The sequence below is a fragment of the Zootoca vivipara genome, chromosome Z (assembly GCF_963506605.1).
Source record: "Zootoca vivipara chromosome Z, rZooViv1.1, whole genome shotgun sequence".
NCBI classification, from domain to species: Eukaryota; Metazoa; Chordata; class Lepidosauria; order Squamata; family Lacertidae; genus Zootoca; species Zootoca vivipara.
Window position 1 is genome coordinate 7,939,338 of NC_083294.1, and position 27,382 is coordinate 7,966,719.

Here is a 27,382-nt window from a genome sequence, read left to right on the forward strand (position 1 = left end):
TCTTCTCATGAGGTGGCCAAAGTATTGGAGCCTCAGCTCCAATTACATTGGGAACCCAATTACATTGGGAACCTTAACCCAATGTAAATAACAGGCATGCCCTCCCCCATCCCAATACAGATCAGGAACACAGCAGGAGACGAAGGCCCAAACCCTCCATGGTGAGGTTCCCATCCTGAATGGGTCCCCAACATCTGCAGATTTAATGGTAAGCACCACTGAACATCATTGGGCTTTCTTCCTAGCAAAAAAGGCATTGGTTTGTATGGTAAGGTTGCTCAATTTGATGCTGTCAACAGAATGTCAAGATAACATTCTCCTCTATTTTCACCATTGCGCATGAAGTATTGATCAGCATTTGGAAAATCTTTACTCTGAAATCTCTACAGCGCCAAAAGCATATTACTAGACAGGAGTATATTGCTACAATATTACTAGTAGCAGTATAATCACAAACACCACAAAAGTGTTTTCTTGTGGCCCAGACTGAAGGAAACAGGATGCAGTGCACTTGAACAGCAAGTATCTGCCATTCATCTATTAAGACACAAACACAGAATGGAGTGGGATGGGGAAAGACAGAGGAGAGCCTCCTCGGCTGCTCTTGATTCTGACAAAGGCAACAGTGAGACTAAGGGGGAGGAAGAAGAAACTCACAAGCACTACCACCCCCTCGACCACTTGTAAATAAGAAAGCAGACTGAGGTTGGCTTTTGGCCTGATGTAGCATCCTCCACTTGAGTCAGGTTAACATGCCACTTTTCTTCAGCTGCCATTCCAGCTCATTTTGATATGAGTTAGGAAGCAGGAAATGCGTAACACTTTGCAAGAACAAAACATTCGTTATTTGGCCTACTGTAAATAATAAAATTTACAAGCTGCCACGTACCTTCCCCTCTCTTTCTCCTGCATGGCAGAGTGGACAACTTTGGAATCTTTCCTTTTTATTTTATTGAACCACAGCATTCTATTTTGTCCAAACGGAGGTTTAACACTAAGAGTGGTTTGTTTCATATCACAAACCATGGGCCAAGAAGCTGGCTTGTTTAAATGAACCATGGTTAGTATGAACCATGATCTCTGGTTTGATGGAAACGAGACACTGTGGTTAACTAAAACTGGAAGCTTCTGAAGCCCTCCTCTCAGCATTGTGGGAGGAGAAGAGAGGAAGGTATATATACATCGAGAGCATGTCACACTAAGACTGCAGCACCCAACATGTCTGATCACAGCTCGCATCATCATTCAGAGCCAGTATGGTGAAGTAATCTGAGTGTCAGACTAAGACTTGGGAAACCAAGGTTCAAATCCCCCTTCGCACATGAAGCTCACCTCAGGCCAGGCTAATCTCTCAATGAAATCTACCTTGCAGGGTTAGTGTGAGAATAAAATAGGGAGAGGGGGAAACATGCAGGGCACCTTGGATTCCTTGGAATAAAAGTGGGATATAAATATTTTAATAAATAAATACAGGTATACATAAATCCCAACCCATGCTGGATGAGGCTAACAGGAGTTGAAATTCAGAAGGATAGCCACATTCTCCCCTGCCCCCACACAAGGGCAACATTTTGAGTCAGGGAGCTCAAAGAATTAATACCTTCTTCACTAGTGCTTTGTGGGCATCTGATATGAAAATAGCAGGCAGGAGAGACATATGCTTGGGTAAGAAACCCGCCGAATTGCAGGTGAACAGCTCCAGGGTCTTGTCTTGTTTTGTGTGTGTGTTGGGCCCCTTTAAATTTGATTTATTCATTTTTTTGAGGGGGAGGGAATTAGAAGGGATCCACATTCTTCCCCTGTAGAGTTACAAGCAGCTATTCAGTAGTAGTGCCTGTATGCTAGGGCTGCCATATGTCTGGACATTACCGGGATTTGAAAGGCGATTTTTAAAATAATAATAATAATAATTTTTTAATTAGTTTTACATAAAATTATACATTATAACTTTAACCATTTCAAAACATAAAAATTAAAAGGTTCTTTTGAACCTTCGAACCTCCTCCCCTCCCATCAAAGGCAGAATTGATGTCCGGGGGGGGGGGACTTCCGAAAAGCTCAACAATTTTGGGGTTTCCTGGTTTTGACTATGCAGAGCAATGGAAGTGCCTTGCTGAGCAGCGTAGGTTGAGAGTGATCAAGGAACAGAATCTGCCTTGCCAGTGCTAACCCAGTGCTAACCCAACATCACCGCATTACTGACATCTGGAGGGACACTCTTGCCCTATTGCATGATGGAAGCAGGATAATGACCCACCTGACCCCTGGGAACATTTCTGATATTAACAGTTTTGGTAGGATTTATGCACTGTTTGGAAACAACCTTTGTGGGCACAAAGAGTATTGAAAGTGGGACCCCAATCAAATGTCCCCTATCATCCTGAATGCACAATAAAAAGGACACCAGGAAGGACCCAAACTTATATCACAACACTCCCAGTTTGTAAGGGTAGCATGCAGGGCCGTCTTTACCCGTGGATGCAAGCGGTGCAGGGCACCCGGGTGCTGAGTTCTGGGGGGTGCCTGATGCCAGCCGCTGAAGCCACCTAAGCTCTTAACTATCTACCTGTTATGAAATAATAAATAATTTTGATCAAGCTAAAAAAGCAAAATACATATATACCTAGGTATTACCGAAATGTATACCTACACCCTTGTGCAAATTAATTGAAACAAAGCACGTTTTCTATCTTACTTGTAAACCTGTACTCAAAACAAACACGAAAAGTCACTTGATCATTATGGTGTCGGAAGCCTGCAGCCAATAGAAGGAATAATGCATTCGCCACAATATATCGAGGTTCTACAAAAGATAGTTATTCCAGAGCTGGAAAAGAGGTATCCTGACGGTACTAGGATATTGCAGCAGGATGTAGCCCCCTGTCACACATCAAAAGTGGTGAAGAAATTCATGGCAGAGCAGCAAATACAGGTTCTTGATTGGCCAGGGAATTCCCCAGACATAAATCCCATTGAGAATTTGTGGGCTATATGCAAATGTCGCCTCCGTAGCTGTAGACTATGCAGAAGCTCATTCAGGCGCTGATTCAAGTGTGGTACAGGGATCCGAAAATCAACAGTGACTGTTCAAAACTAGTAGACTCCATGCCAAACCATGTTCAAATGGTGCTTAAAAATAGCGGAGGTCATACCTGTTACTAACGTATGTATATGTGAGTTTTGTACAATAAACTACTAAATTCATTGTTTGTTTCAATTAATTTGCACAAGGGTGTACTGTTTCACTAAAGGACTTTCGACTTTGAGTGCTCATTTACCAAAGATGCGCTGCACCAGTAGCAGCTCTTGTCATTCTCAACGGCGGTGCTTGTCAGATGAGTCAACAATGGCGCTTGTCATTCTCAACAATGCTGTGCACACGAAATTAACTCTTACGAAATATTATCTTGCATATTGTATTGAGCTGCTATGTGGCTGCAGGGCCAGCGGTACCTTTGACACAACTGATCTCGTGCCGCCTGCCTGCCAGCTGCATGCAAGCCACATAAGATCAGTCGTGTCAAAGGTGCCGCTGACCCCCGAGTGAAACATTGCAAATTGCATTTTAATTTCATCATTTACAGTTCTAATTCGTTTAGAGAAATCGTTAAAAATAATAATGTTTATTTTTGCTAATTGTTGGCATTTTCTTTGGCTAACTACTTAGTCCTTGGGGCTCTACTACACGTGCATTTCAGCATGCGGTTTTAGTTTTCCATTTCCACAAAAACCTGCCCAGAGCACTCACACACTATGAATTCCACAAGCTGCATTTTTCCTTCATTTTACGATGAATGCTAAACTTAATTTGGGGGCTAAACTAAATTTGGGGGTGCTGGGCGGATCTTTGCACCCCGGCAGTGCATATGCTAAAGACGGCCCTGGCAGCATGGAATAGTTTTAACACACATCCCACCCACCTCCATGGCTATATGGCACTGTTTTCGGTGGCCTACTTCATATTTGATGTTTATAATATTTTCAGGTACATTTGTTTATGAAAGTCTTAAGTTTTAAGACAATCCGATGCTGTAATAGCAATTGCTCTGACTGTAAACTGTGCCACCTAACAGCCTTTAAATATACATATGCAGATATTGTGCAGATCGACTGTCCTTCCTGTCCCCTTCTTGGCCATGCATGAAGTGGACACAAAATGCTCCCCATCCTATGTGAACCCATAAAACTGTGCAAAGGTGGGGAAAAATATATCTGAAAGACCATCTCCATCCCTAATAACCTCCTCAGGTGCTAAGATCTGCAGAGTGGAGTTTCTTGGTAGTTCCATCACCCTCAGAGTGCAAGGAATGGAGGTCCAGGGCATGGATTTAGGGAATGGAGGTCCCTAAATCGTGGAACTCCCCCTCCACAGAGGTGCACCTAGCATCTTCACTCTACAGCTTCCACTGGATGCTTAAGTTGCACTTCTTTAACCCACCCACCCCACCCTTTGACAGGTAAAGCATTTTGCTTTGTAGGACCCACCTCTTTAGCTGAATTTTGTGTTCTGTTCCATTTGCAATGGCTTTATATGTCTTATAATTTTAATGGGTTCATCTCTTTTTATCATTGTATATTATATTGTTGTAGCCCACCCTGGAAATTTATGGTGGGCAAGAAATCTAATAAAATAAATAAATACATTGAGACTATAGTTCCACTCAGAGTAGGTTCGTTGAAATTAATGAGCATAACTAAGGCCCCATCTGCACTACACATTAAAAGCAGTATCATACCACTTTAAACAGTCATGGCTTCCCCCAAAGAATTCTGGGAACTGTAGCTTGCTAAGGGACCTAAAAAGCTGTTTTACTTCCCTGAGTAAAACTTAATTGGATGTAATCAGAGTCCGCACATGTGTGGGGTCACCAAACTCAAATGGGAATTGCTTGACTTAACCACCCCCCAAAATAAGCTGCCACACCCATCGACAGTTCAGTATCACCCTGCTTCTTGATCCAGTAAACCCACAAAGTCCATAAGCGAAAACTACTTACGAAAAGGCGAAAGCCACCAGAGCCCCACTGACCACAATAAAATCCAGGATGTTCCAGAGGTCACGAAAATAGGCACCAGGATGAAGTATCAGGCCCAAGTCAATCATCTTCAGAGAATAAAGCAAAGCAGAGCATGAGATATTCAAGAGTACAACAGATTGTGTGTGGCATACAGAGATGGATAGAAAAAAGACACGGGCAGATATGGGGGATGGCTTTCCAGATCTTGCTGGAATACACCTTCCATAATCCTTGACCACTAACCATGTGGGCTGTTGGCCGATGGGAATTGGAGTCTAGAGGGCCACAAGTTCTCCATCCCTGGACTAGAGAGTCACAAGCAAGATGTGCAATAAAATGAGTAGAATGCTCATTCTCATAAAAACATAAAAAGAGCCCTGCAGCTGGATCAGGCCAATGGCCCATCTTATCCAGCATCATTTGCTTACAGTGACCAACTAGGTGCTCAGAAGCAAGATATGAGAGCAACAGCCCTCTGCCCACCTGTGATTCTCTGCAACTGGTATTCAGACGCACTGAACATGGGAGAACGTGGCCATCATGGCTAGCAGTCATTGTTGCCTTATCCCACATTGCATTTCAGTCTTTTGCTCCCTCTCTGACAATCAAGTCCATGTCCAGTGACCACTGGCCATTTATTTTGTACAAAGGCTATTACTTACAAACAATACAAATCTGGTAGGAGTATTAGCATATATGAGGAGTGGGGAACTTTTCTCAGCCTAGGGTGGCATTCCCTTCTGGGTGGGGCCAGAAGCAAAAGTGGGCAGAGCAACACGTGATAATTTTAGCATTGTGCAACAGGTTAGTTTCTGCACAAACTCGCACACCCTTCTCTGGGCTCTGTAAGGACAAGCAAGAGGCACCATCAGTTCAAGGGCACAATTCATCCAGGCAAAACCACTCCAGAACCATGCATAGCAGGGCCAGTGATAAGTGTGGCTGAGGATCAAATGGAAAAAAATTGGAGGGCTGCACCTGGCCCCACGGACTTAGGTTCCTGGGAAGATTATCATAACTTAAGGGCAGTTTCATATGAAAGGAAGCCGTCTTTCAGATATTCTGACCCCAAACCATTTAGGGATGTATAGGTAAGGAACCAGCACCTTGCATTGGGCCCAGAAATGAGCCAGAAGCCAGTGCAGTTGAACTAAGGCCAGTGTAACATGGAGAGCATCCAAGCACTGCAGCAGTTTCACCTCCTTGAAGTCCAAATCTACCCTCTAGTGACCCTTCCATCAGCAAAGGAGCACCCCCAAAGTACCACCAAAAGCACTGACAGCTGCTTAACCCCCAGTGAAATTTTGCTGGAAATGACCTCTGGTGATGGCTTATAGTGAGGAGCACAAAAAGGGGTGCCATGCCATTCCAAAAAGAGCATGAGTGTAGTCTAAATAAAGAACCAGCAATCTTCTTGACTGCTACGTTAGCCATGCAGCTCCCCTCCCGCAAAGGCCCAGCTCGCTTCCTGTTCCTCTGTGGACAGATCATAAGAGTACTGGAGAGATATTCTTACCTTTATCACCATCTCAAATGTAAAGACACCCGTAAATATGTAATCCAGGTACTTGAGAGCCTAAAATCAGAATGGGAAGTTTGACGTTAAAAAAAGGAGGCAGCGAAAATGTAATTAGATGAGAAAATGTCAAGAGGTAGAACGTTTTACTACTAAGATTCCATATGGGTTACTTCAAGGCTTTAAAGGGTTCCCCCACTTCCTCCTAGAGTACACAGAGAGTGACAGGATCTGCCTAGGCTAGAACTAGATTTCCTGAGCTGTCTGCACGTGTGCCCCATGTGCTGAGCCAGACTGGAGGATGTCCCTACACCAGAGATGGGAAAACTTTGGTGCTGCAGATATTGCTGAACTATAATTCCCATAAACCTTCAGCAACATGGCCAATAGCCATGGCTGATGGGAGTTGCAGGTGCCTGGTGCCTGTGAAAGTATGTAGAAAATATGTGGGAGATTGGAGGGTTGTTTCCTATAAACATCCACCCCACCTACTCGCAAAACCTCGGAATGGTAAGTTTAGCAGCAACCTTGCGGAAATTTCATAAGATGCTATTCCTTACCTCATTCCTTGGTGACTCAGCTTGGACGGGGTCTTCCGCTGCCAAGGCAATACTGCTGAGGGCTATGACAATGAGGATGACCATTTCAAAGTAACGCATGTTCACAATGTAATGGCACAGGCGCCGGATTCTGTAAGGGCCAGACCATTTATGCATACTTATTTTAAGAGCGCAACAAAGAACTGGTTTTGCCACATGTGACAGCTATATTTATTTTCATTTTCATTTACTTATTTGATTTCTTACCTGCCCTTCAACATAAAGTCCCCGTGTAGGCTACAATTATTGTTTTAAATAGAATCACAGTGCTAAAATCAATTAAAACAAATCAGAGTCAAAAGAATAGGATGGGACCTAAATATTCATCTCTCTATATAAGCAGGTTTGTGCTTGGCCATCGCTCAGGAATTTCAAGGAACCAAAAAAAATGTGCAGTTTTGAAATTAATCGGTGGAAATCTGTGCAGTTTTCAATAGTTCAGTCTGCCATCTTGATTCAGAATGGTATCCAAACATAGATTGTCCTAATGCATAATGAGTGTCTATACAAAATATATAGTAGATATCCAAGGAGTCAAAGGTCAGAGTCAAAAGGGGTGGCAGCCCAAGAGAGGCAATCCCTTCTTTTGACATAGTCCACTTTATTTGGTTAAAAAAATAGAGGACCCTCACCAAATGGCTGGGTACAACGCCACAATGACCATAAATCTGTCACTGGCTTATTGGGCTGTATACAACTAAGGGCTCATCCAGACTTTATCTTGTGCTGCATTTTCCAAGCACTGGTTTGTTCTTTAAAGCTCTGTGTCCAAACCCTTTTTCACTCCTGTGTTTTCCCTGGGAAAATGCAGGTTTTGCCACTGAATTGGAGCAAATGGCAATCCGCTGAAAACCTGGTTGCCATTTGTAAAATGTGGGTTTTCCCAAGGAAAGCGGCAAGTTAAAAAAGAAAACCAACCTGCTTGGACACAGAGCTTTAGAGCCCAGTCCTGTGTCTAGAAACGCAGCACAGAAGGAAGTCTGGATGAGCCCTGTGTTTTACACAGAGTAGATCCACTGAACTCAATAGCTCTAAGTTCATCCCATGTATTACTTTCAATGGGTCTACTTTGAATAGGACTAACATTGACTACAACCCTTCAAAAACAGTTTAGACATACAATGCAGAAAAGCAGCTGTGAGGACTTACGGGTTTGTAGGACTTAAGATGAACATGGAGCTATATGGCAGGATAGGTTTTGGTCTCTTTTCTGTAAAGTCATCATCCACATCCATGTCTTTCTTCTCTTCTGTTTTAGTTTCAAATTCAATGTTGTTCACTGCAGTTGACAAACAAATTGGCAACAAGGCATCAAAATGGGGGCTTCCTAATTACTGAAACTAGCAGCAATCTGGACTCCAAGTCAGAAGCTGCATGACATCAGATGGGGAGCTAAAGAAAGGGAGACCACTGTGCCTGAAGCTCTTGGACAGGATCCACAAGAGGAACATATCAGACCACCAGAACCTGCAGGTCCAGACAGAGCCATGACTCTCACAGACATGGAACCTTGAGGAACCACACACATAACCAGTCTGGTGGCATATGGAGCACATCAAGAGAGAGGCTGTGGAACAAAGGAGAAGTGGCCATCTTCATGCCAGAGGGTTGGTCCTTCTGAAGTTCTCCTCATAAGGACTGGGGCCAAAAGAGGTAGTCTGGAAACATAGACTTAAAAGGCCTCAGTCTGCTCCCAAGCTTTGTGGGAGCAAGTTGCTCACTTGGAGCTGTACATGGTCTGGCAACTCTTGACCAGAACTTACCTCTGGTTTCTCTAAGGGATCTTACACTGGACTAGAACATGACAGTAAAGCAGCCTTTCCCAACCTAGGGCCCTTCCAGCTGGTGAGGAACCAGTGGCTTCCAGATCTGGCTGTACTACATCTGCTGTCACTTCTGACCATTGGCCATGCTGGCTGGGGCTGAGGAAAGTAGGAATCCATCAACACCTGGAACACACCAAGCTGGGGAAGGATGTCTTAATGATGTGGCTAGTTAATGGCCTGATTTTAGCCAGTTAATTGGTTGTAGAGAAATCCCTCCTACAAAATACTGACAATCTGCAGGTGGTGACGGTTTCATTGGAGACAGCTGGTTCAGAACCTGAGTGGTGTCCCTCTGCCCCCAGAACAGTCCCAACCCATCTCATAAAGAACTATGTAGAACATAGTTCAGTAGTAGAGCATCTATAGTAACAGGGATGTGGGGAACATTTAGGACTCCAGATGTTGCTGAACTACAACTCCATCAGTCAATGGCCGATGCAATGGAGGAAAAGACCAATGTCAGAGATCTTGGAAAACCACTGGCAGTTTGAGTAGATAAAAGTGAGCTGAACATTAATTTCATTTTATATTCTGCCCTTCTCTCTGAAGGAGCCCAGGGTGAAAAACACAGATATTACACACACACACACACACACACACACACACACACACACACACAAACATTCTCCAACCAGAGGTCTTACAGTTGGCAGAAAAAGTATATTTCAGCCATCAAATGCCTCAATAAACAGGAATGTTTTTAACCCCCCCCCAAAAAAAATTACCCTCTGCGCCTAGCCCCTCGTCCTGCAAAGGACACAACGCCGCTGGTGGCAGGACCACCAAAGCCTTGCCTGCTGATTACAGAGTTTTAGGTACTTGGGTCCCAGGCCATTCTGAACTTTGAATGCTAATACCTTGAACTGGACCCATTAGCTCAGTGGCAGCCAGTGAAACACTTTCAGAAACAGTGACACACCACCCATCCGGCTACCCCACTGACCAGACCAGCTGCTGCATTCTGCACTAGCTGCAGCATCTGGATCATCTTCAGGGGAAGCCCCAGATACAGCACATTACAATAGTCCAGATGGGAGGTCACCAAAGCATGAACAACAGAGATGGACTAATGGTCTGTAGGAGTAACTCACTTGGTATGATGGCGGCTTCCCCAGGAGGTGCCGTGACAGTGACAGGAATGTTCACAGTTGCAGATTTGTCTAGAGATGGCTGACCCATGCGGGTGACATTCTTCTGATTGTCAGCATCTTCTGGCTGTTCGAGCACCCTCTGCAGACAAGTGCTGGGCAAGGTGTGCAGAGGGGCAACAGTCACACTCCCACTGGCCTCTGTGTCACACTGACCTTCCCTGAGATTACAAGTACAGAGACAACAACAAAAACATCACCCTGAGTCAGGTCTTTGGGGCTGGAGCCCTTCCATAGCTTCTTCAGGCCAGGATCTACCTGTTGACTTCCCGGATGATTTGCAGGAGGTCAGAAAACTCCTTATACTTCTTTGCATCAACAAAAAAGCTTATAAAAATCCTACCTTGAACTACATGTGGAGTTGTAATTCTACTACCCAGGGAGTTAGGAGGTAACTGGCATCCCCCCCCCCAAGCTGCCATTTTGCATCTGGATCTGTGTCCCTCCCCACCCTATTTTGTACCTGGCTGTACATTCCTGCAGGACTTGCTGCTCAGGATGCCAAGAGGCTCTTGGGGTATATTTTTTTTGGGGGGGGGGTTGAGTCAAGATTTAATTATGGAGATACTTAGCTTTGCTGTTAGCAGTATTGATTATTGTATCTTAATTGTGAGATCTTATTATAACCTATAAGGGACTCAGGTGGCGCTGTGGGTTAAACCACTGAGCCTAGGACTTGCTGATCAGAAGGTCGGCGGTTCGAATCCCTGTGACGGGGTGAGCTCCCGTTGCTCGCTCCCAGCTCCTGCCAACCTAGCAGTTCGAAAGCACGTAAAAATGCAAGTAGATAAATAGGAACCGCTACAGCGGGAAGGTAAACGGCGTTTCCATGCGCTGCTCTGGTTTGCCAGAAGCGGCTTTGTCATGCTGGCCACATGACCTGGAAGCTATACGCCGGCTCCCTCGGCCAATAATGCGAGATGAGCGCGCAACCCCAGAGTTGGTCACGACTGGACCTAATGGTCAGGGGTCCCTTTACCTTTACCTTTATTATAACCTATGAGGGGATTGCTTATTTTTGTTGTGTACTTACTTCAGCTGTTTTTATTTATTGCTTATGACTGCTTGTGGATTTATTTTATTTTATTTATAATTGTGTAAATCTGTCCATGTTGTAAGCCACCTTGAATATGGTTTAACTATGGAAAGGCGGCATACAAATATATGACAATGATGATCCAGGTCCAGTGTGAATATAATGATGGTAATCCTGTGTGATTAGTGTTTGACTAGGACCTGGAAGGCCACAGTTCGAATTCCCGCTCAGTCACAAAGCTCCTTGGATGACCTTGAGCCAGTTCTTGTGGGTATTAAATGAGGAGGGGGAGAACCATGAACAAAAGCTTGAGCTCTTTTGGAGGGAAGAGGTGGTCTAAAATGTAATAAACATTGAATCATGGTGATGGGTACCAGAACTCATGTGCTCTGAAAAACACAGAATGAAAGAAAAATTAAATCTTGCAACTGAAGAGTCTTTCTGTGGCTGCTTTAGGTGTAACAGGCTCCTGAGAAGATGTGATTTGATTGAAGAACCCAGCTTGAGAGCCACCATACCCCTTTCTCACTATATGTGAACTGTGAATCAATCATGGCAGACTTCTGATTTCTCAAGTCACGTTAAGCAGAGTTTGTTGTCGTGCAAGATTCCCAGGCTTGATTCACGTTATGCATTTACATGCCTTTGGGAAAGCTTCAAATAGTATGGAGAACAGAGCTGCGAGATTACTGACAGAGGCTGGCTGTCATGAGCTTATTCAATCTGCTTTGCTGTTTCCTACTTTGTTTCCAGGCATGAGCTGGATTGGCCCGAAACATTTCTTTCCCCTTCCCAAAGTGAAGGGCAAAATGAGGGGCAGAGAACGTTTTTCATCCTGGGGGCTATATTTCTTTCTGGACAACCATCAGGGTCATAGACAAAAGTAGGTGGTTTCTACAACACACTCAGACACCTCTTGTCTACCCTCCATCCAGGCAAACAAGAGTCATTCTTGAACTCTGAGAATGGACATATTCCAGCCAGGGGGGGAAACACCCAACGAGGGTATGGAGTAGAATGAGTGAGGGGTGTGGCTAGGAAGGACATGTGACCTGGACCTGGGTCACCAGGTCCAGACACAGAGGCCCAGAGGGTTGATGTTCCCCATCTCTTGGCATGATGGAACCCTCCACACCTGCACACAATCTCCAGATAGAATCCTATTGGACTGACAGCCAAGTCTGGCTTCAGGTAATGGGGGTAGCATCCTCATCTGCATGTAAGGGCAGCAGATAAGGATGGAGGAGGAATTTGCCCTACTCAGATTCCAAAGCAGATTAGCCTGAGTTTGCCTGCCTAGCAGATTTGGGGGCTGCTTTGTCTACCTGTCATTCATTTGACATCATAAAGGTAAAGCCACAGCAGTGAAGGGGGTTGTTCCTTTGCAGTGGAGATTGCATTTTGCCATTTAAGAGTTTTTGTGGTGCTGCTGTTTTTATAAGGTTTTGCTAAGTTGACAACTGCAGCTATTACCCCTTCCTCTAGTGCGGAAAATTGGGTTGCTGATGGTTCAGAAACCATCAGAAACCCCAGAAAGCCAATACTGGCCTTGTGCCCACTGGGACTGGTAGGGTGGGAGCCGGGGAGGGCAACAGTAGGTGGCACCAGACCTAATGACAGGAGAAGTCAACTAATTCTGGTTTTCCCCATCTCCTCTTCACTGTTGAGTTCTTCCAGAGCAAATCTGAGTCAAAGGAGGAAGGAGATGACGGGCAGCACCACTCACTAGATTGGCTGTAAGTAAGAAAGCAGGCAAGTGGGGGCTGGCTGAGGGCAAACTGAGCTTGGTGGAGCAGTGCGCTATTGCTCAAATGAACCAGGCATTGCTGATCCAGAGACATAGAACATATTCACTAGGAATAGACTTTTGCTAAGGAAGTCTAAGTTCACAGCCCCAGAATGCCAAGCGAAGGGGTGCCAAAACTGGCCCCAGGGACATCAGGGCAACCACACAGTCATCGTCTGGCAAAGTGCAGAAAAGGCTTTCTCAAGTCCTGCTGATTAATTGGCTGTGGCATGTAAATTGCTCTCAAGTGTATTATTATAGCTCAGGAACTGTTCCAAAAATCCAAAAATCTTTAAAAACAAGACCCCGCAAGGAGACTCCAGCAGCCAAAATCTATACTAGCCCTGCTTGTCCCTATGCAAGCAGCTAACAGCAACCCTGGGGGAGCCATTTATTCCTAATCAGAGTTTGTACCTTGCGGCAGTATCATTACATTGCAGTCCCTGCATGCGTTCTCCCTTTCCTCCAGAGCTAAGCTTTTCCTCCAAAGCTGAGCTGGCACCTTGGCCATGAAGCAATTCTCCCAAGTTGTCATAAATGCTGGAGAAATCAGAAGTGTGTGCGAGGAGATGGGATCTGCAGCGATCACTAAGCCTCTGTTTGGAGCCACTTTATTCATTTATTGCATTTATATCCCACCTGTTTTCTCCAAAGAGTTTAACATAGCTCTCCCCCCTCCTCAGTAAACCTCTACAACAACCCTGTGAGGTAGGTTAGCCTTAGAGGTAGTGTCTGGCAGAAGATCACACCCAGTCATCTTCATGGCTGAGTGGGGATTTGAACCATGTACACCACCTTTATATCCTTGGAGACAAACAAGTGGGATGGAAATGCAATGAATGAATGAATGAATGAATGAATGAATGAATGAATGAATGTGCAGGGCTGGAAAACCTCTTCCCAGTGGCCCAAACATGACCTCCATTCCTCTGTCTCTCTCTTTCTCTTTGCCCTGAGACTTGCCCCTGTCCATCAGTTCTTACCTCTTCTCTCCTCAAAGCATTGGTCTGGCTGAAGTGTGTGCTTGAACTGTGGTAGTGGATGGAGGGTAGCCCCACCTCTGGGGGAAAAACAATTGCCTACAATTGGTGGTGGCTGGGTCTGGCAGGGAGACCAAGAGTAAGAGTCAAAGCTGAAGAACTGTAGAGCCTCCCACTGATTGGTTGTAGGTATGAAGGCAGTCGTGGGGATTGGCTGAGGGCAGACCAAGTGTGGTGGGGTACAGCCTCATTGTCCCCAAATTGACCATCTCCCACTGGCTCTCAGGTAAAAAAAAGGTTTTGACTTTTAGCCTTATCGGTTGGTTGCAATTACTGGTGAAACTCTGAAAATTAGAATATCGTCAAAAAGTGCATTGATTTCAGTAATGCAACTTATTATTTTTTATTTTCCTTTTAATTTTGACAAATGCTTTCTTTTGGAAATTCCACAGTAATCAAACAAATAGTTACAAAAATACAAAAATAAGCAAAAATATACATCACTATGACATTTCATTAATTGCATTCCATTTATAATTGACCTGCCTAACGACAAATAATTACGATTACAACAAATAAAGGCTTGACATACAGTGGTAGCTCGACTTACGAAGGTGATACGTTCCACGACGCTCTTCATAAGTTGAAACCTTCGGTTGTCAAAGCATCCATTTTGCACATGCGTGAAGCGTGATTTTGCGCTTCTGCGCAGGCGCAGAATGTGCACGCAGCAAAAAGACTTCCAGGTTTGCCGACTTTGTAAGTCGAAACCTTCAGAAGTCGAGGCATTCGGATGTCGAGATACCACTGTATTTTGCTTTGCATGTCTTGCTTCTATCTCATATATTGGTTTCACCTTTTAAGTTGCATTACTGAAATAAATGCACTTTCTGACGATATTCTAATCTTCTGAGTTTCACCTGTATATGAAGGATTACAAAGGTTATTGTTTAGTCTGCTAGTTTGGATGTATAAAGATAATGTAGGAAAGGAAACAAGAAATGTAGCAAACAGACTTATTTACCTCTCTAATAGTTAGCCTCTAATGGTTACTTCCTTTTGGCCACAGAGCCAACCTGCCATCATTGGAGCCAATCCAGTATGTTCTATTCAAAGCAGGCCCACTGAAGTTAAGAGACCTAAGTTAGTCAAATCAATTATTTCCAATGTCTACATCTTTGGGACTGGGAATTGCTACCCTGTTTACACTCTTGCCTCCATCCTGCTTGCAAGAGTTTGCAAAGAGAATATTTTGTTTGTTTGTTTGTTTGTTTGTTTGTTTAACATCCCACATTTTCTTTAAGGAGCTCAAGGTGGCATAGACAGTTTTCTCCCCTCTCCTCATTTTATCCTCACCTTGTGAGGTCAGGTAGGCTGAAAGCAGGTGGCAGGCCTAAGGTCACCCAGTGAGCTTCATGACCAAGTGGGGATTTGAAACGTACTTTCTGTGGGACGTGAAACACAGAGCAGTCAAATACAACATTCCTAGAGAGGGATGTTTGTCCAGCCAGTAGATAAACTTCCAGTTTCCTCCTGGGCTGGGACATACTTCCTCTACATGTGACTAGAGGTGGGCGTGACCTTACCTGTGCAGGTAACAAAATAGCACAGGGCAGGCAGCCATCTCTCTCTCTGACTCCATTCCTTGAAGAACCAACATCTCCTTAGCCTGAGATGCTCTCTTGGCCAGCCAAGAGAGGACAAATGAACTATCTCCATATGGGATAGATTCCAAGTGTATATATTTTGTAACCTCAGTCTGCCTTCTGGGATCCATCTGTGAACAGAATGTGTGAGTGAACTATTTTATACTTTTTATACAAGACTGTGTCGTGTCTATTCTTTTTAGGAGGGAATAAAGGGAATTACCAGGAAACTTATTTTAGAGGCTTGCAACAAGTTATCCGCTGTGTAAATTTAAAAGGGGAATGTTACTCTGCTAAATTATAGAACTTGCTAACACAAGTTGGGAAGGATATTATTGAACAATATATCCTCTCCTGCCTCCCTGAACACTTCAACACTTTCTCAGGTCCTAGTCCGACACTCTAACCAGTACACCACACTGAACTGTGAGACTCGGCATGTTTCCTGAGCCCCAAGAATGGACCCAGCCCTTGAGATGACCTTCGTCCTGCACAGACCAAGCACCTCATTGGGGCAGAACCTGACTCACCTTGGCTGGTGATTCCTCAGCTCCTTCTCTGCTGCCTCTCCCTCCTTTTCCCCATTCGGCTTGTCCACTGAATCATATGTGGACAGAGCCTTGTGCCGCATCTTGTGCCGTCTGTGGGGTTCTTCACCACCTTCTCCTTTTGAGCCAGGGTCGCCTTCCCGGTTCCCAGGCCTGGACCCTCCCCGGTGACGTGAACGGCGCTCCGTCTTGGCTCCGTTGATGGTTCCATTGCCTTCTTTTGCTTGCCGTTCAGCTGAGTGCCGGTGACCCCGATGGCGTCTGTGCTCTCTCTCTGCTCCTTCCTCCACTGACCCACGGCGATGATGCCGCCTACCTCCTTCCTGGCCCCGACTGCGCTCACTTTTCCCTTCCTTCCCACCCCTCTCACCCTCTTTACTGCGGCTCCTGTGTGTTCGATGACGCTCCTCTTTATGGTTTGGGCCAGATTCCCCATTCTCATCCTTCGGCACATTGCTCTTCTCCTGTTCTCCCCCCTTGTCCTTATCTCGATGTCGGTGATGCTTCCGCTGCCCCTCAGTGCTCACAGCTGGTGGGGGCTTCACTTCCTCCGCGACCTCTTGCACATCAACAGGACTCAGCTTGTTGATGTTGTTATTGCGGCTGTCACTCCTCGGCTCAACAACCAGGGGACGGTCCAAGTGAGTTTTCATATCTGGGTGGATGTGAAGGTTGGTAGCATAGCGAACTCTGTCTTCTGGGTCCAGCTCATTGTACAGGGCTTCGCAGCTCGTCCGGAAGTTGTGCATTCGGATCTGGCTGGTTCTCTGCTCCCACACGGATTTGGACTTGGAGGCATTCTGCTGCTTGCTATAGGAGAGAGAGAGAGAGAGGCAGAAAGAAAGGAGCAATTGTGGGAAGGGGAAGATGGAGAAGAAGGAAGGGAAGCAGGGGGGGGGGGAAGCTGGTTACCATCTTATCCAAAGCACTACAATGGCAAGATCTGGGACTACAAGGTGAAGGAAAAATGAACATGGGGGTAATGACAAGATGGCTGGTAGAATACATAAGAAAGGGTAGAATCTTCCAGAAAACTGTAGATGTCTTCTTTGCTACTGTTTGCTCCTGATCTTGCACAAGTCATTCAGTCAACCATTCTGGCTGAAGATGCAGTACAGACAGTGGAGCCACTGCCCTGCCCAACCCTGGTCTGGCTTCCTACTAGTCTGGTGGTCCTAGGTGATTTTAACATCCATGCCAATGCAACCTTACAAGGAACTGCTTGGGACTTTGTGGAATACATGGCCTCCATGGCGCTGTCCCTGCATAAATCTGGCCCTTCTCATAGCCATGGATTTACCTCTGTTTACCTCTGTGGACATTGGGGGTATCTATTTATCCAATGGAATAAAAGAAGTGCCATGGTCAGATTACTTTCTGAGGCTACTAGACTTTTATTGCAGGCTACATCTACAAGAAAGAAAAGTGGCAGGCATCTAAGGAAACCAGTGTGGCTGCATAAGGAGCTTACCGATGAGCTGAGAGTTAAGAGGGGCATGTATAAGAAATGGAAGAAAGGGGAAATCACAAAGGAGGAGTAGCCAACAGTTGCAGGGGAAAAGTCAGACTGGCTAAAGCTTGGAATGAGCTCAGGCTTGCAAGAGAGTTTGAAAATACTAATAAAATGGTTTCTTTGACTATGTCCAAAGTAAGAGGAAAAACAAGCAAGTAGTAGGTCCTCTGTGTGGAGAAGACAGAGAAATGCTATTGGGTGACAGAGAGAAGGTGGAATTACTAAACACCTACTTTGCCTCTGTCTTCACCCAAAAGGAAAGTGATGCCCAGCTTGGAGATAACAAAGTAACTAATGTAAGGAGGGAGCTGCAGCTCAATATAGGAAAAGAGGTGGTGAGAGAACACCTAGCTACTTTAAATGAATTCAAATCTCCAGAGCCTGATGAGCTGCATCCAAGGGTATTAAAGGAGCTTGCGGATGTAATTTCGGAGCCTTCGTCTATGAACTGTGAGAATTCTTGGAGAACAGGTGAGGTCCCTACAGACTGGAGGCAGGCAAATGTTGACCCCATCTTCAAAAGGAAAAAAAAGGAAGATTCAGGTAAGCTTAACATTGATACCAGGGAAGATCCTAGAACAGATATTTCAGCAGTCGGTCTGTGAGCATTTAGAAAAGGATGCTGTGATTACTAAGACCCAGCATGGGTTTCTCAAAAATAAGTCATGCCAGACCAATCTCATTTCTTTTTTTGATGGAATTATAAACCTGGTGGATCAGACAAATGCTGTGGGCATAGTGTATCTTGATTTCAGTAAGGCTTTTGACAAAGTCCCCCATTATATTCTTGAGAGGGAGCTGGTAAAATGTGGGTTGAATGAGGTAACTGTTAGGTGGATTTGTAGCTGGTTGATTGACTGAACCCAAAGAGTACTCATTAATGGTTCCTCGTCATCCTGGAAAAAAGTGACAAGTGGGGTGTTGCAGGGTTCTGTCCTGGGCCTGTTGTTGTTTAACATCTTTATAAATGACTTGGATGAAGGAATTGAGGGAATGCTTATCAAATTTGCAGATGATACCAAACTGGGAGCAGTAGCTAATGCCACAGAAGACAGAATCAGAATTCAAATTACCTTAACAGATTGGAGAACTGGGCACAAGCTAACAAAATGAATTTCAATAGGGACAAATGCAGGCTTCTGCATTTAGGCAGGAAGAACGAGATTCAGAAATATAGGATGGGGGACACCTGGCTTACTAGCAGTAATGTGAAAAGGATCTAGGGGTCTTGGTGGACCAAAAGTTTAACATGAGTCAACAGGGTGATGCAGCAGCAAAAAAAGCTAATGCTATTCTAGGCTGCATCAACAAAAGTATATTGTCCAGATCAAGGGAAGTAATAGTACCACTCTATTCTGCCTTGGCCAGATGTCACCTGGAATACTGTGTCCAATTCTGGGCACCACAATTTAAGAATGATGTTGACAAGTTGGAATGTTTGCAGAGAAGGATAACCCAGAGGCTCAAGGGTCTAGAAACTAAGTCTTATGAGGAGTGCTTGAAGGAGCTGGGTATGCTTAACCTGGGAAAGAGGAGTCAGAGAGGAGATATAATAGCCATTTTCAACTATCTTAAGGGGTGTCACATGTAAGATGGAGCATGCTTGTTTTTTTTCCTGCTTTGGGGGGTAGGACTCGAACCAATGGCTTCAAGTTGCAAGAAAGGAGATTTCAACTAAACAGTCAGAAAAACTTTCTGACAGTAAGAGCTGTTCGGCAGTGGAACAGACTCCCACGAGAGGTGGTGGACTCTCCTCTCAGCTAATATCCTGGTGGCCTGCTGGAGTGAGGAGTTAACCAGGGCTATTGACAATCTGACTATGAGATAGGAAGAGCGCCAGTGGCAAAAAACACACTCTGAATTGGACTGAACATGACTTAGAGCTCAACATTGAGCCTACCAAGTGGAGATAGTGAAGGTGAAGAAGATTTTCTTCGCTGCCTCTATTGCATCTGTGAAAAACAATTCCAGGAGACTTTTTTCAGGTGGTTTGTAGTCTAACAGAACCACCTTTGCCATCCTGGTCTGGTAAGGACTCCAAGATCTCCTGCAATGATTTTGCAGATAAAATTGCTCCAATTTGTAAAACGATAGACTCCATCATGGTAACAGGACTGGGTTGCAAGATTGCCAGCAGTATGTCTAGTCAAGTTGTCAACTTGTTACCTCCAAGGATGTCGACAGGCTGCTTGGACAAGTGAAACCACCTGTCTCATTGACCGTTGTCCATCCTGGCTTATAAAAGCAAGCCAAGAAGGGTTGGGCAATGTGCTGGGAGGGGGGATGCTTCCCTCTGTGAGAGAGTCTTCCCAGTCCCCCTTAAAGTAGTTATAAAATTGCTTCTCAAAAAACCATATTTGGACCTGGCCATCTTGGGCTATTATTGCCCAGTCTGATTGAGCAGGTGATTGCTGAACAACTCCAGGCATGTCTGGAGGATGCAGACCATTTGGACCCCTTCCAAATCAGGGTTGAGGTCCCTGATTCTGATGGATCTCTTGGTGGCTTTTGATACCATTGACCACAGTATCCTTCTGGACCATCTAGGAGGGTTGGGAATTGGGGGCACAGTTATGCATTGGTTTTGCTCCTTTCTCCTGGGCCATGTCTAGAAAGTGGTGTTAGGAGATGAATGTTTAGGTCCCTGGGCACTCACTTGTGGGCTGACTCAGGACTTTGTCGTCTCCCCCATGCTTTTTAACATGTATATGGAACTGCTGGGAGAGATCACCAAGGGGTTTGGGCTGAGTATCCACCAACATGGAGATGATACCCAGCTCTACCTCTCATTTAAATTGGAACTAGCGAAGGTAGTGAATGTCCTATGTGTGTTTCTGGAGGCAGTTGGAGGATGGATGGTTATCAATGGTTTGAGGTTAAATCCAGACAAGACAGAAGTATTGTTTCTTGGGGACAGGGTGTGGGCAGGTGTGGGGGATTCCCTGGTCCTGAATGGGGTAACCGTACCCCTGAAGGACCAGGTGTGCAACCCTGGGGTCATTTGGACTCACAGCTGTCCATGGAGGCACAGGTCAGCTCTGTGTCCAGGGCAGCTGTCTACCAGCTCCATTTGGTACACCAGCAGAGACCCTACATGCTTGTCCACTGTCTCACCAGAGAGTTAAATACTCTGGTTATCTCCTGCTTGGACTACTGCGAAGTACTCTATGTGGGGCTACCTTTGAAGGTGACTCAAAAACTACAATTAACCCAGAATGCAGCTGATAGACTGGTGACTTGGAGCAGCCACTGGGACCATATACTGTAATACTGAGCACAATTCAAATGTTGGTGTTGACATTTAAAGCCCTAAACGGTTTTGAGACTGTACACCTGAAGGAGTGCCTCTGCCCACATTGTTCAGCCTGGACACTAAGATCCAGCTGCAAGGGCCTTCTGGTAGTTCCCTCATTGCAGGAAGAAAGGTTACACGGAACATAGCAAACATAGCCTTCTTGGTAGTCGTGCTCGCCCTGTGGAATGCCCTTCCATAAGATGTAAAACAAATAAACAACTACAGTATCTGTCTTTTAGGAGACATCTGAAGGCAGCCCTGTTCTGTATAGGGAAGCTTTTAAAGTGTGGTGTCCTGTTGTTTCTGTATATTCTGTTTGAAGCCACTCAGAGTGGCTGGGGCAACCTAGTCAGATAGGCAGGGTACAATAATAAATTGCTACGACTACCACCACCACCATGTTTTACTACTACTACTAGTAGTAGTAGTATTACTACCAGTATTACTACCAGTATTCCCCCCCCCCCCAAGAAAAATAGGTGCTGGTATGCACCACACCACCACTACCACTTCACCACCACCGCATGTCCACCCACCCAGCTCCTGCCAACCTAGCAGTTCAAAAGCATGTCAATATGCAAGTAGATAAATAGGTACTGCTCCGGAGGGAAGGTAAACGGCATTTCTGTGTGCTGCTCTGGTTCGCCAGATGTGGCTTAGTCATGCTGGCCACGTGACCTGGAAGCTGTATGCCGGCTCCCTCGGCCAATAATGCGAGATGAGCGCCGAAAGCCCAGAGTCGGTCACAACTGGACCGACCGGTCAGGGGTCCCTTTACCTTTAAGTGACTTCCAGGAGGTGCTTTAGCAGACTGTGCCTGCAGCCACAGGAAGTAGCAGAAGAAGAAGAAGAAGTGGAAAAGGTGCAAGCGTGTGAGTGGGCAAGCAGCAACAGCAAGATCGTGGCCAGGGGTGGGATGGGGGAGGTGGCAGTATGGCGTACTGCTGAGTACCATCTCAAAAAAAGCACTGACTACTACTACTACTACTACTACTACTAAAGCTGTTCCAGGGTATAGTACTGCCTACCAGCTTCAATGCTGTCACTGAACAGCACTAGAATGAGTTAGCTGCCTGTTGTTTGCTATAGCTTCACATACTAATGGGTTCCCTGCCTTCCACCCTACCAGTCCCAATGGGCACTGGCTGAAGATGGGAGTAAAAATACTTGAAAGGAAGGAAGGCTGGGAGTCTACAGGTTTAAAGGTAAAAAGCAACCTTCTTTCTGTAACTCTCCAATAATGAGAAGACATTATGACTGACAGATTATTTATTTCTCAATTGTTGATTGAGTTGGGCAGGTACCAATAAGTCTGAGGTGGAAGTTCACACATGGGAATTGTTGGACCACATCTTTTCCCCTGAGGTGATAGTGGTAGTGCGTCCCCTCTGGAAGATGCCCTCCTTGGATCCAGGAGCCAGATGGGCGGGGTATAAATAAATTATTGTTGTTATTGTTAAAAAACTACTGCCCAGTTGCCCAGTCTTTAATATGTTCCTCCTGGGAAAAGTGAATGAGAGGGCCAGCTTACTTCAGGTATAAGCCTGGAGCAAGCATATTATCTAAGCTCCACTACAGTCTGGTTTCAATGACCACTTTTAGCACTGAAACAGCCACTGATTACTTTTACTGGGATAGTGATAGGAGGAGTGTTACTCTTATTGGTTCTACTTCAGCAGCTTTCAGTACCACTGACCATGATTTCCTTCTGAAACAACTCAGGAGATTTAGAGTTGTGGAGAACTGATTATGGATGTTTCTGCATCTACCTGCAGCATCATTACCAGAGAGTAGTACCAGAAAGTAGGGGATTGTTGCTTAGCCCCAAAACTTTTGAACTTTGGGTTCCCAAGAACCTCCACAAAATGATGCTACTTTAGGATACATTAGTGGATTTCAGTTGATTCCAAACTTTTACTCAGCCAGTATGTGAAGGGACTTTATATGTGCGCAGGCTCCCCTGCCTTTGCCTGCAGGAATTCCATTTACATACATGTCCCTTGCAAAAGACTTCGCAATGTCCCCTCTCCTGTTTCCCATTTGGGGTTTGCCCTGTTAATGATTCAGTTTATCCCAAATTCCGGAAGGATATCACTGCTGAAAACTAAAACATGCATTCTAAAAACAACAATTAAGGAGTCATAAAAGATTGATAAAAACAACTCCAACAAAATTCAACTCCAACAAAAAGAAAAGGGGAAGGAGCTGTAAAAGGCACAGAGAAAGCATATAAAAATAACACCTGATACACCAGCTGGTTAAAACCTCTTAGGCTAGCCCAGGCATCCCCAAACTTTGGCCCTCCAGATGTTTTGGACTACAATTCCCATCATCCCTGACCACTGGTCCTGTTAGCTAGGGATCATGGGAGTTGTAGGCCAAAACATCTGGAGGGCCGCAGTTTGGGGATGCCTGGGCTAGCCAATTCAGATTATACTTCAACAATATATTAAAAAGGCTTAAAACTACCATATTTATTTTTCCTCACACAGGGCCATTACTTTTGGACACATGGCAACCCATAAAGAGGGGGTTAACCATGCTAAGTTGCAGACAGGTAGTTTCAGGGTTTTTGTGTGAACTGCCTTTAAAGTTTGCATGCATATATATATATATATATATATATATATATATATATATATATATATATATATATGAATGATCTAACATCATACCTACCCAGCAGGAAATAATACTGCACAGAAAAAAGCCTTGTCTTAACCAACAATGCCTGTTTCAAGTTGGTTTTCACTCCTATTAAAGAACACACAGCAGCTACTTAAAAGGCAATTAACACAGAGTGGGTAAACTAGCCTACCTGGCATCTGGGTGCAGTAGGAAATTTACAGGAAGCGTAATCACTCAGATATTAAGAGGCCTGCTGAATGTTCTTTGCAACCTCTTCAAGGGCTGTGAGGCAAGAGACTTCATGATTCTCTCTCTCTTTGCATGATAGGCCAGTATTTTAGCCATACCAGCAGTGCTGAGGGAGTAGCTGCCCACTCGAATCCTCCAGCTCCTCCCACCCCTATCTAATTTACACTTTTGAGTTTGCTGCTAGAAGAGCCAGTTCCCAGAATTCCTCTTTGCAGTTCTTTGAGGGAAACAGCCGTCTCCTAATGACCATCAACACAGTGGCATAGCTAGCCGCTTGGGTGCCTGGTGTTGGGGCGTGTCCTGCAGCTGGGGGTGGGGCGAACCACCCATGGGGGCAAGGCAAGCCTCTCCACTGCCTTCTCCACAGCTGTAGGGTGGCTGAGGGAGCGGGGAACCTGCAGGCAGCATGGAACCTGCAGGCGCCTAAGCCACCACGTCACTCCTAAAAAGTTTCATGAGCTCAATATTATTATTTTTTAAAACTCATTTTGTCACATACACCCCAGTGATGACACCCGGGGCGGACAGCACCCCACCCCACCCCACCCCTTCCTCCGCCACTACCTCAACACCCTTAACAAACTACAGTTCCCAGGATCCTTTGGGGGAAGCTGTGACTGTTTAAAGTGATATCAAAGCACTTTAAATGTAGGGATTGTGCAACAATATGACAGTGTGATAAGCAGCTTCTATCTTTTGCTCTGCTGATGTGGTTTTTAAATTTTTGACTTTTGCTGACCCGTTTTCACTGCTTTAGCTGTTTTATCTTCAAACCCCCCCACCCCATTTTCTTAAGGCTGAACTTTCAGTACTTTCTTTTGACTGTCCTGAATGTTTGAGCATTCACCTTCATTGGACATTCACAAGTTCTCGTACTATGAAAGAGGGAGAGGAAACCATCTCCTTAAGAACACAAGCAAAGCTCATCCAGTTGAGCATCCTGTTCTTACAGTGGCCAACCAGATGCCTCTGGGAAGCCCAAAGCAGTACCTTTGATCTTGAGGGTTGATAACCTAATCCTCTGTGAAATGCAATTCCTTATCCACTTTCTCCTCAGTGTGCTTAATTTTATCCACCTGTATCATGTTCCCTCTTATGCGCCTTATTTTCCTAAAGTAAAAAGACCCCAAATGTTCCAATGTTTCCTCATAAAGAAGTTGCTTCAACCCCTTAGCGTGAGAACATTGGAAGGGGCCTACTGGTTCAGATCAATGGCTGATATAGTCTAGTGTCCTATTTTCACAATGGCCTGTGGCCAGAGGCCTATGGCAAACCTGCAGGCAGGATCCAAGCACTCTCCCCTCCTGTGGTTTTCAACAACTGGTATTTAGAAGCACCACTGCTTCCGACCATGGAGGCAGAATGTAGCCATCATGGCTAGAACCCCATGGATCTTCCCCAAAGGCCCCTTCCAGAAACCTGGAGCCACCCTTGGTCATCACTTGCCGAATGGCTTCCCTACAACTCAGCTCTGATCCCATCACCTGGTGGAAAAACCAAAGTAAGAAGTGCATTAGATGGAGGAAGTGGGGAGGCGAGGGAGCAAGACAAATAACTTGGAATCAAGACAGGCCAAAACACAAGGGTCAAATGGGAAGAGGAAGACTAATGGAAGAGCACATCGTACACATGCAACCGCATGAAGAAACAAAACAGAGAGAACGACATGACATGGTGGAATTGCTCCAAAGCAACTCACAAGCGTGGTGAGGTGATGCTCTCCACCTTCTCCTCCAGCAGATTTTCCACAATGAAGTGAATGACTTAAGCAAAGGGAAGGGAAGGTGAGGGGGAGAGGTCTACTTGTATGTATATATTCATCATTCATCAAATCCATTTATGGAACATTGTATACAGAGAGCAACTCACGGTGAATTAACGCTGGAGACCGACGAGCTGCGTGATACAGTACCTCGTGTTTGCTTTACAAAACTGCACATGCAAGAAACAGAAGAACAAAAAAGGTGAGAGGGGGGAAAGGGAACAATTCCCAAGAGAATTTAGGAACATTTAAACAGCTGTATCAAGAGGGAGGCTTGGATAGGCTCCCCAGGTCCCCCATCAGGTTGCAAGCTGGAATGTGCATCTTAAGAAACAAAACAAAAGAGAGCCCAGGCAAGCTCTGGGGGGAAGTGAGAGTCACTGAGACACCATCTCTGTGTTGAAAGGGGAGGGAGGAGAGAGAAACCAAACCAATGCAAAAAACATCAAATCAAAATAACAATGGAAGCCATACAAAGGTGAACCCAGAAGCCAACCAAGAGATATTTTAAAAATAGTATGTTCCAATAGATTGCACTTGTGGACATTTAAGGCTATTTCCAATAAACCACATCACTATCACAGATCTTTGCCGGTGAAACTGAAGTACAGTATATACTCTAGAAATTGTCAAGCAGGGTGTGCCCACATGGTTCCCTCCATATGTTGATGTGCTACAATTCCCAACAGCCCTAGCTAGCATGGCCAATGAGGTTCTGGTTTGTGGTTTGATAACATCTGCAGGGTGCCGTGTTGGCAACCCCTGCCCTAGGCCACAGTTACTGCATGGGTGAAAATCAAGAGACACACTTCAGAAGGTGGACTAGAAGTAGGAGCCCAGGGCTCTGTGTTGATCCAGGCTAGAGGACCTCTCCAGGCTGTACTGAAAGGGGCAGGCACTTTGACACCCTCCAGATGTTGTTGCACTTAAAGGACCATCAACCTTGACCATTAGCCCTGCTGGGTGGAGCTGATGGGAGTTGGGATTTCAGGAATAAATATTTTTATTTCTATTTTTTGCTTACAGCTGGTGGTTTGGACTTTTGTGTTGTCACTGCTGCTGTTGCTGTTGCAAATAAAAAAGTGATTAAATATATATATCCAAAGGAGGAGTTATTTTGATGCCTAATGGTTAGACTGGCACAGGTACCCCCCATGCCTCTGGGGTTTAGTCAGACTTTAACAGAGATCAAGCCTTTACCAGATCAAGTACAGATGTCTGCACTGTATTGTCCAGAAGGCCTTGGGGACATGATTTCCTGCCCTTAGCAACCAGTTTTTATTAACATTTAAAAACCTGCTTTTGCAGCTGCATTTGGTTTTCTTGTTACACCTTCTATGAAAGTGTGGTTAATAAATATTTAAGTTAATTATTTTGTTTTTTTGTTTTTTTAAAAAAGGATAAAATGGCTGGAGAAGTTCTCTTGCTCATTTCATTTGTTACATTTGCTTATGGCTACCAGCTTAGATGCTTTTAAAATAGGATCAGGCAAATTAATGGAGGATGAGGTTGTGGGTAGATTCTGGTCACTATGTCTGTATACTACTTTTACATCACTAGAATATGGCTATGAATGGCTGAATAACAGGTGCCGAGGATCACAAGTGAGGAAAGTGCTGTTGCACATGGACCCTGCTTGTGGGCTTCCCATACCCATCTGGCTAGCCGCTGTGAGCACAGGCTGCTGGAACTCGCTGGACCAGTAGCTTGATCTAGCAGAGCTCTTGCTAGGTACCTTCAAGATCAGAATGCCAGTTGCTGAGGAGGGAAAGCAGAACTGAGCTATTGCCATAATGTCCTGCTTCTGAGTCCCCAAAAGCATTTGGTTGGAG

The 27,382-nt window shown here is 45.1% G+C and overlaps 1 protein-coding gene across 1 annotated transcript in view; it reads right to left on the bottom strand.

Annotated features, from left to right (window-relative positions):
* Window positions 1–27,382, bottom strand: part of CACNA1B (calcium voltage-gated channel subunit alpha1 B) — a 317,851-nt gene that overhangs the window by 68,932 nt on the left and 221,537 nt on the right. The window contains exons 20-26 of the mRNA XM_060270557.1: window positions 25,658–25,720; window positions 16,086–16,913; window positions 10,051–10,268; window positions 8,283–8,412; window positions 7,095–7,224; window positions 6,535–6,594; window positions 4,998–5,104 (exon numbers count right to left, since the gene is read on the bottom strand). Of these exons, the coding sequence (XP_060126540.1) occupies window positions 4,998–5,104; window positions 6,535–6,594; window positions 7,095–7,224; window positions 8,283–8,412; window positions 10,051–10,268; window positions 16,086–16,913; window positions 25,658–25,720 (1,536 nt within the window). The remainder of the gene's footprint in view (window positions 1–4,997; window positions 5,105–6,534; window positions 6,595–7,094; window positions 7,225–8,282; window positions 8,413–10,050; window positions 10,269–16,085; window positions 16,914–25,657; window positions 25,721–27,382) is intronic.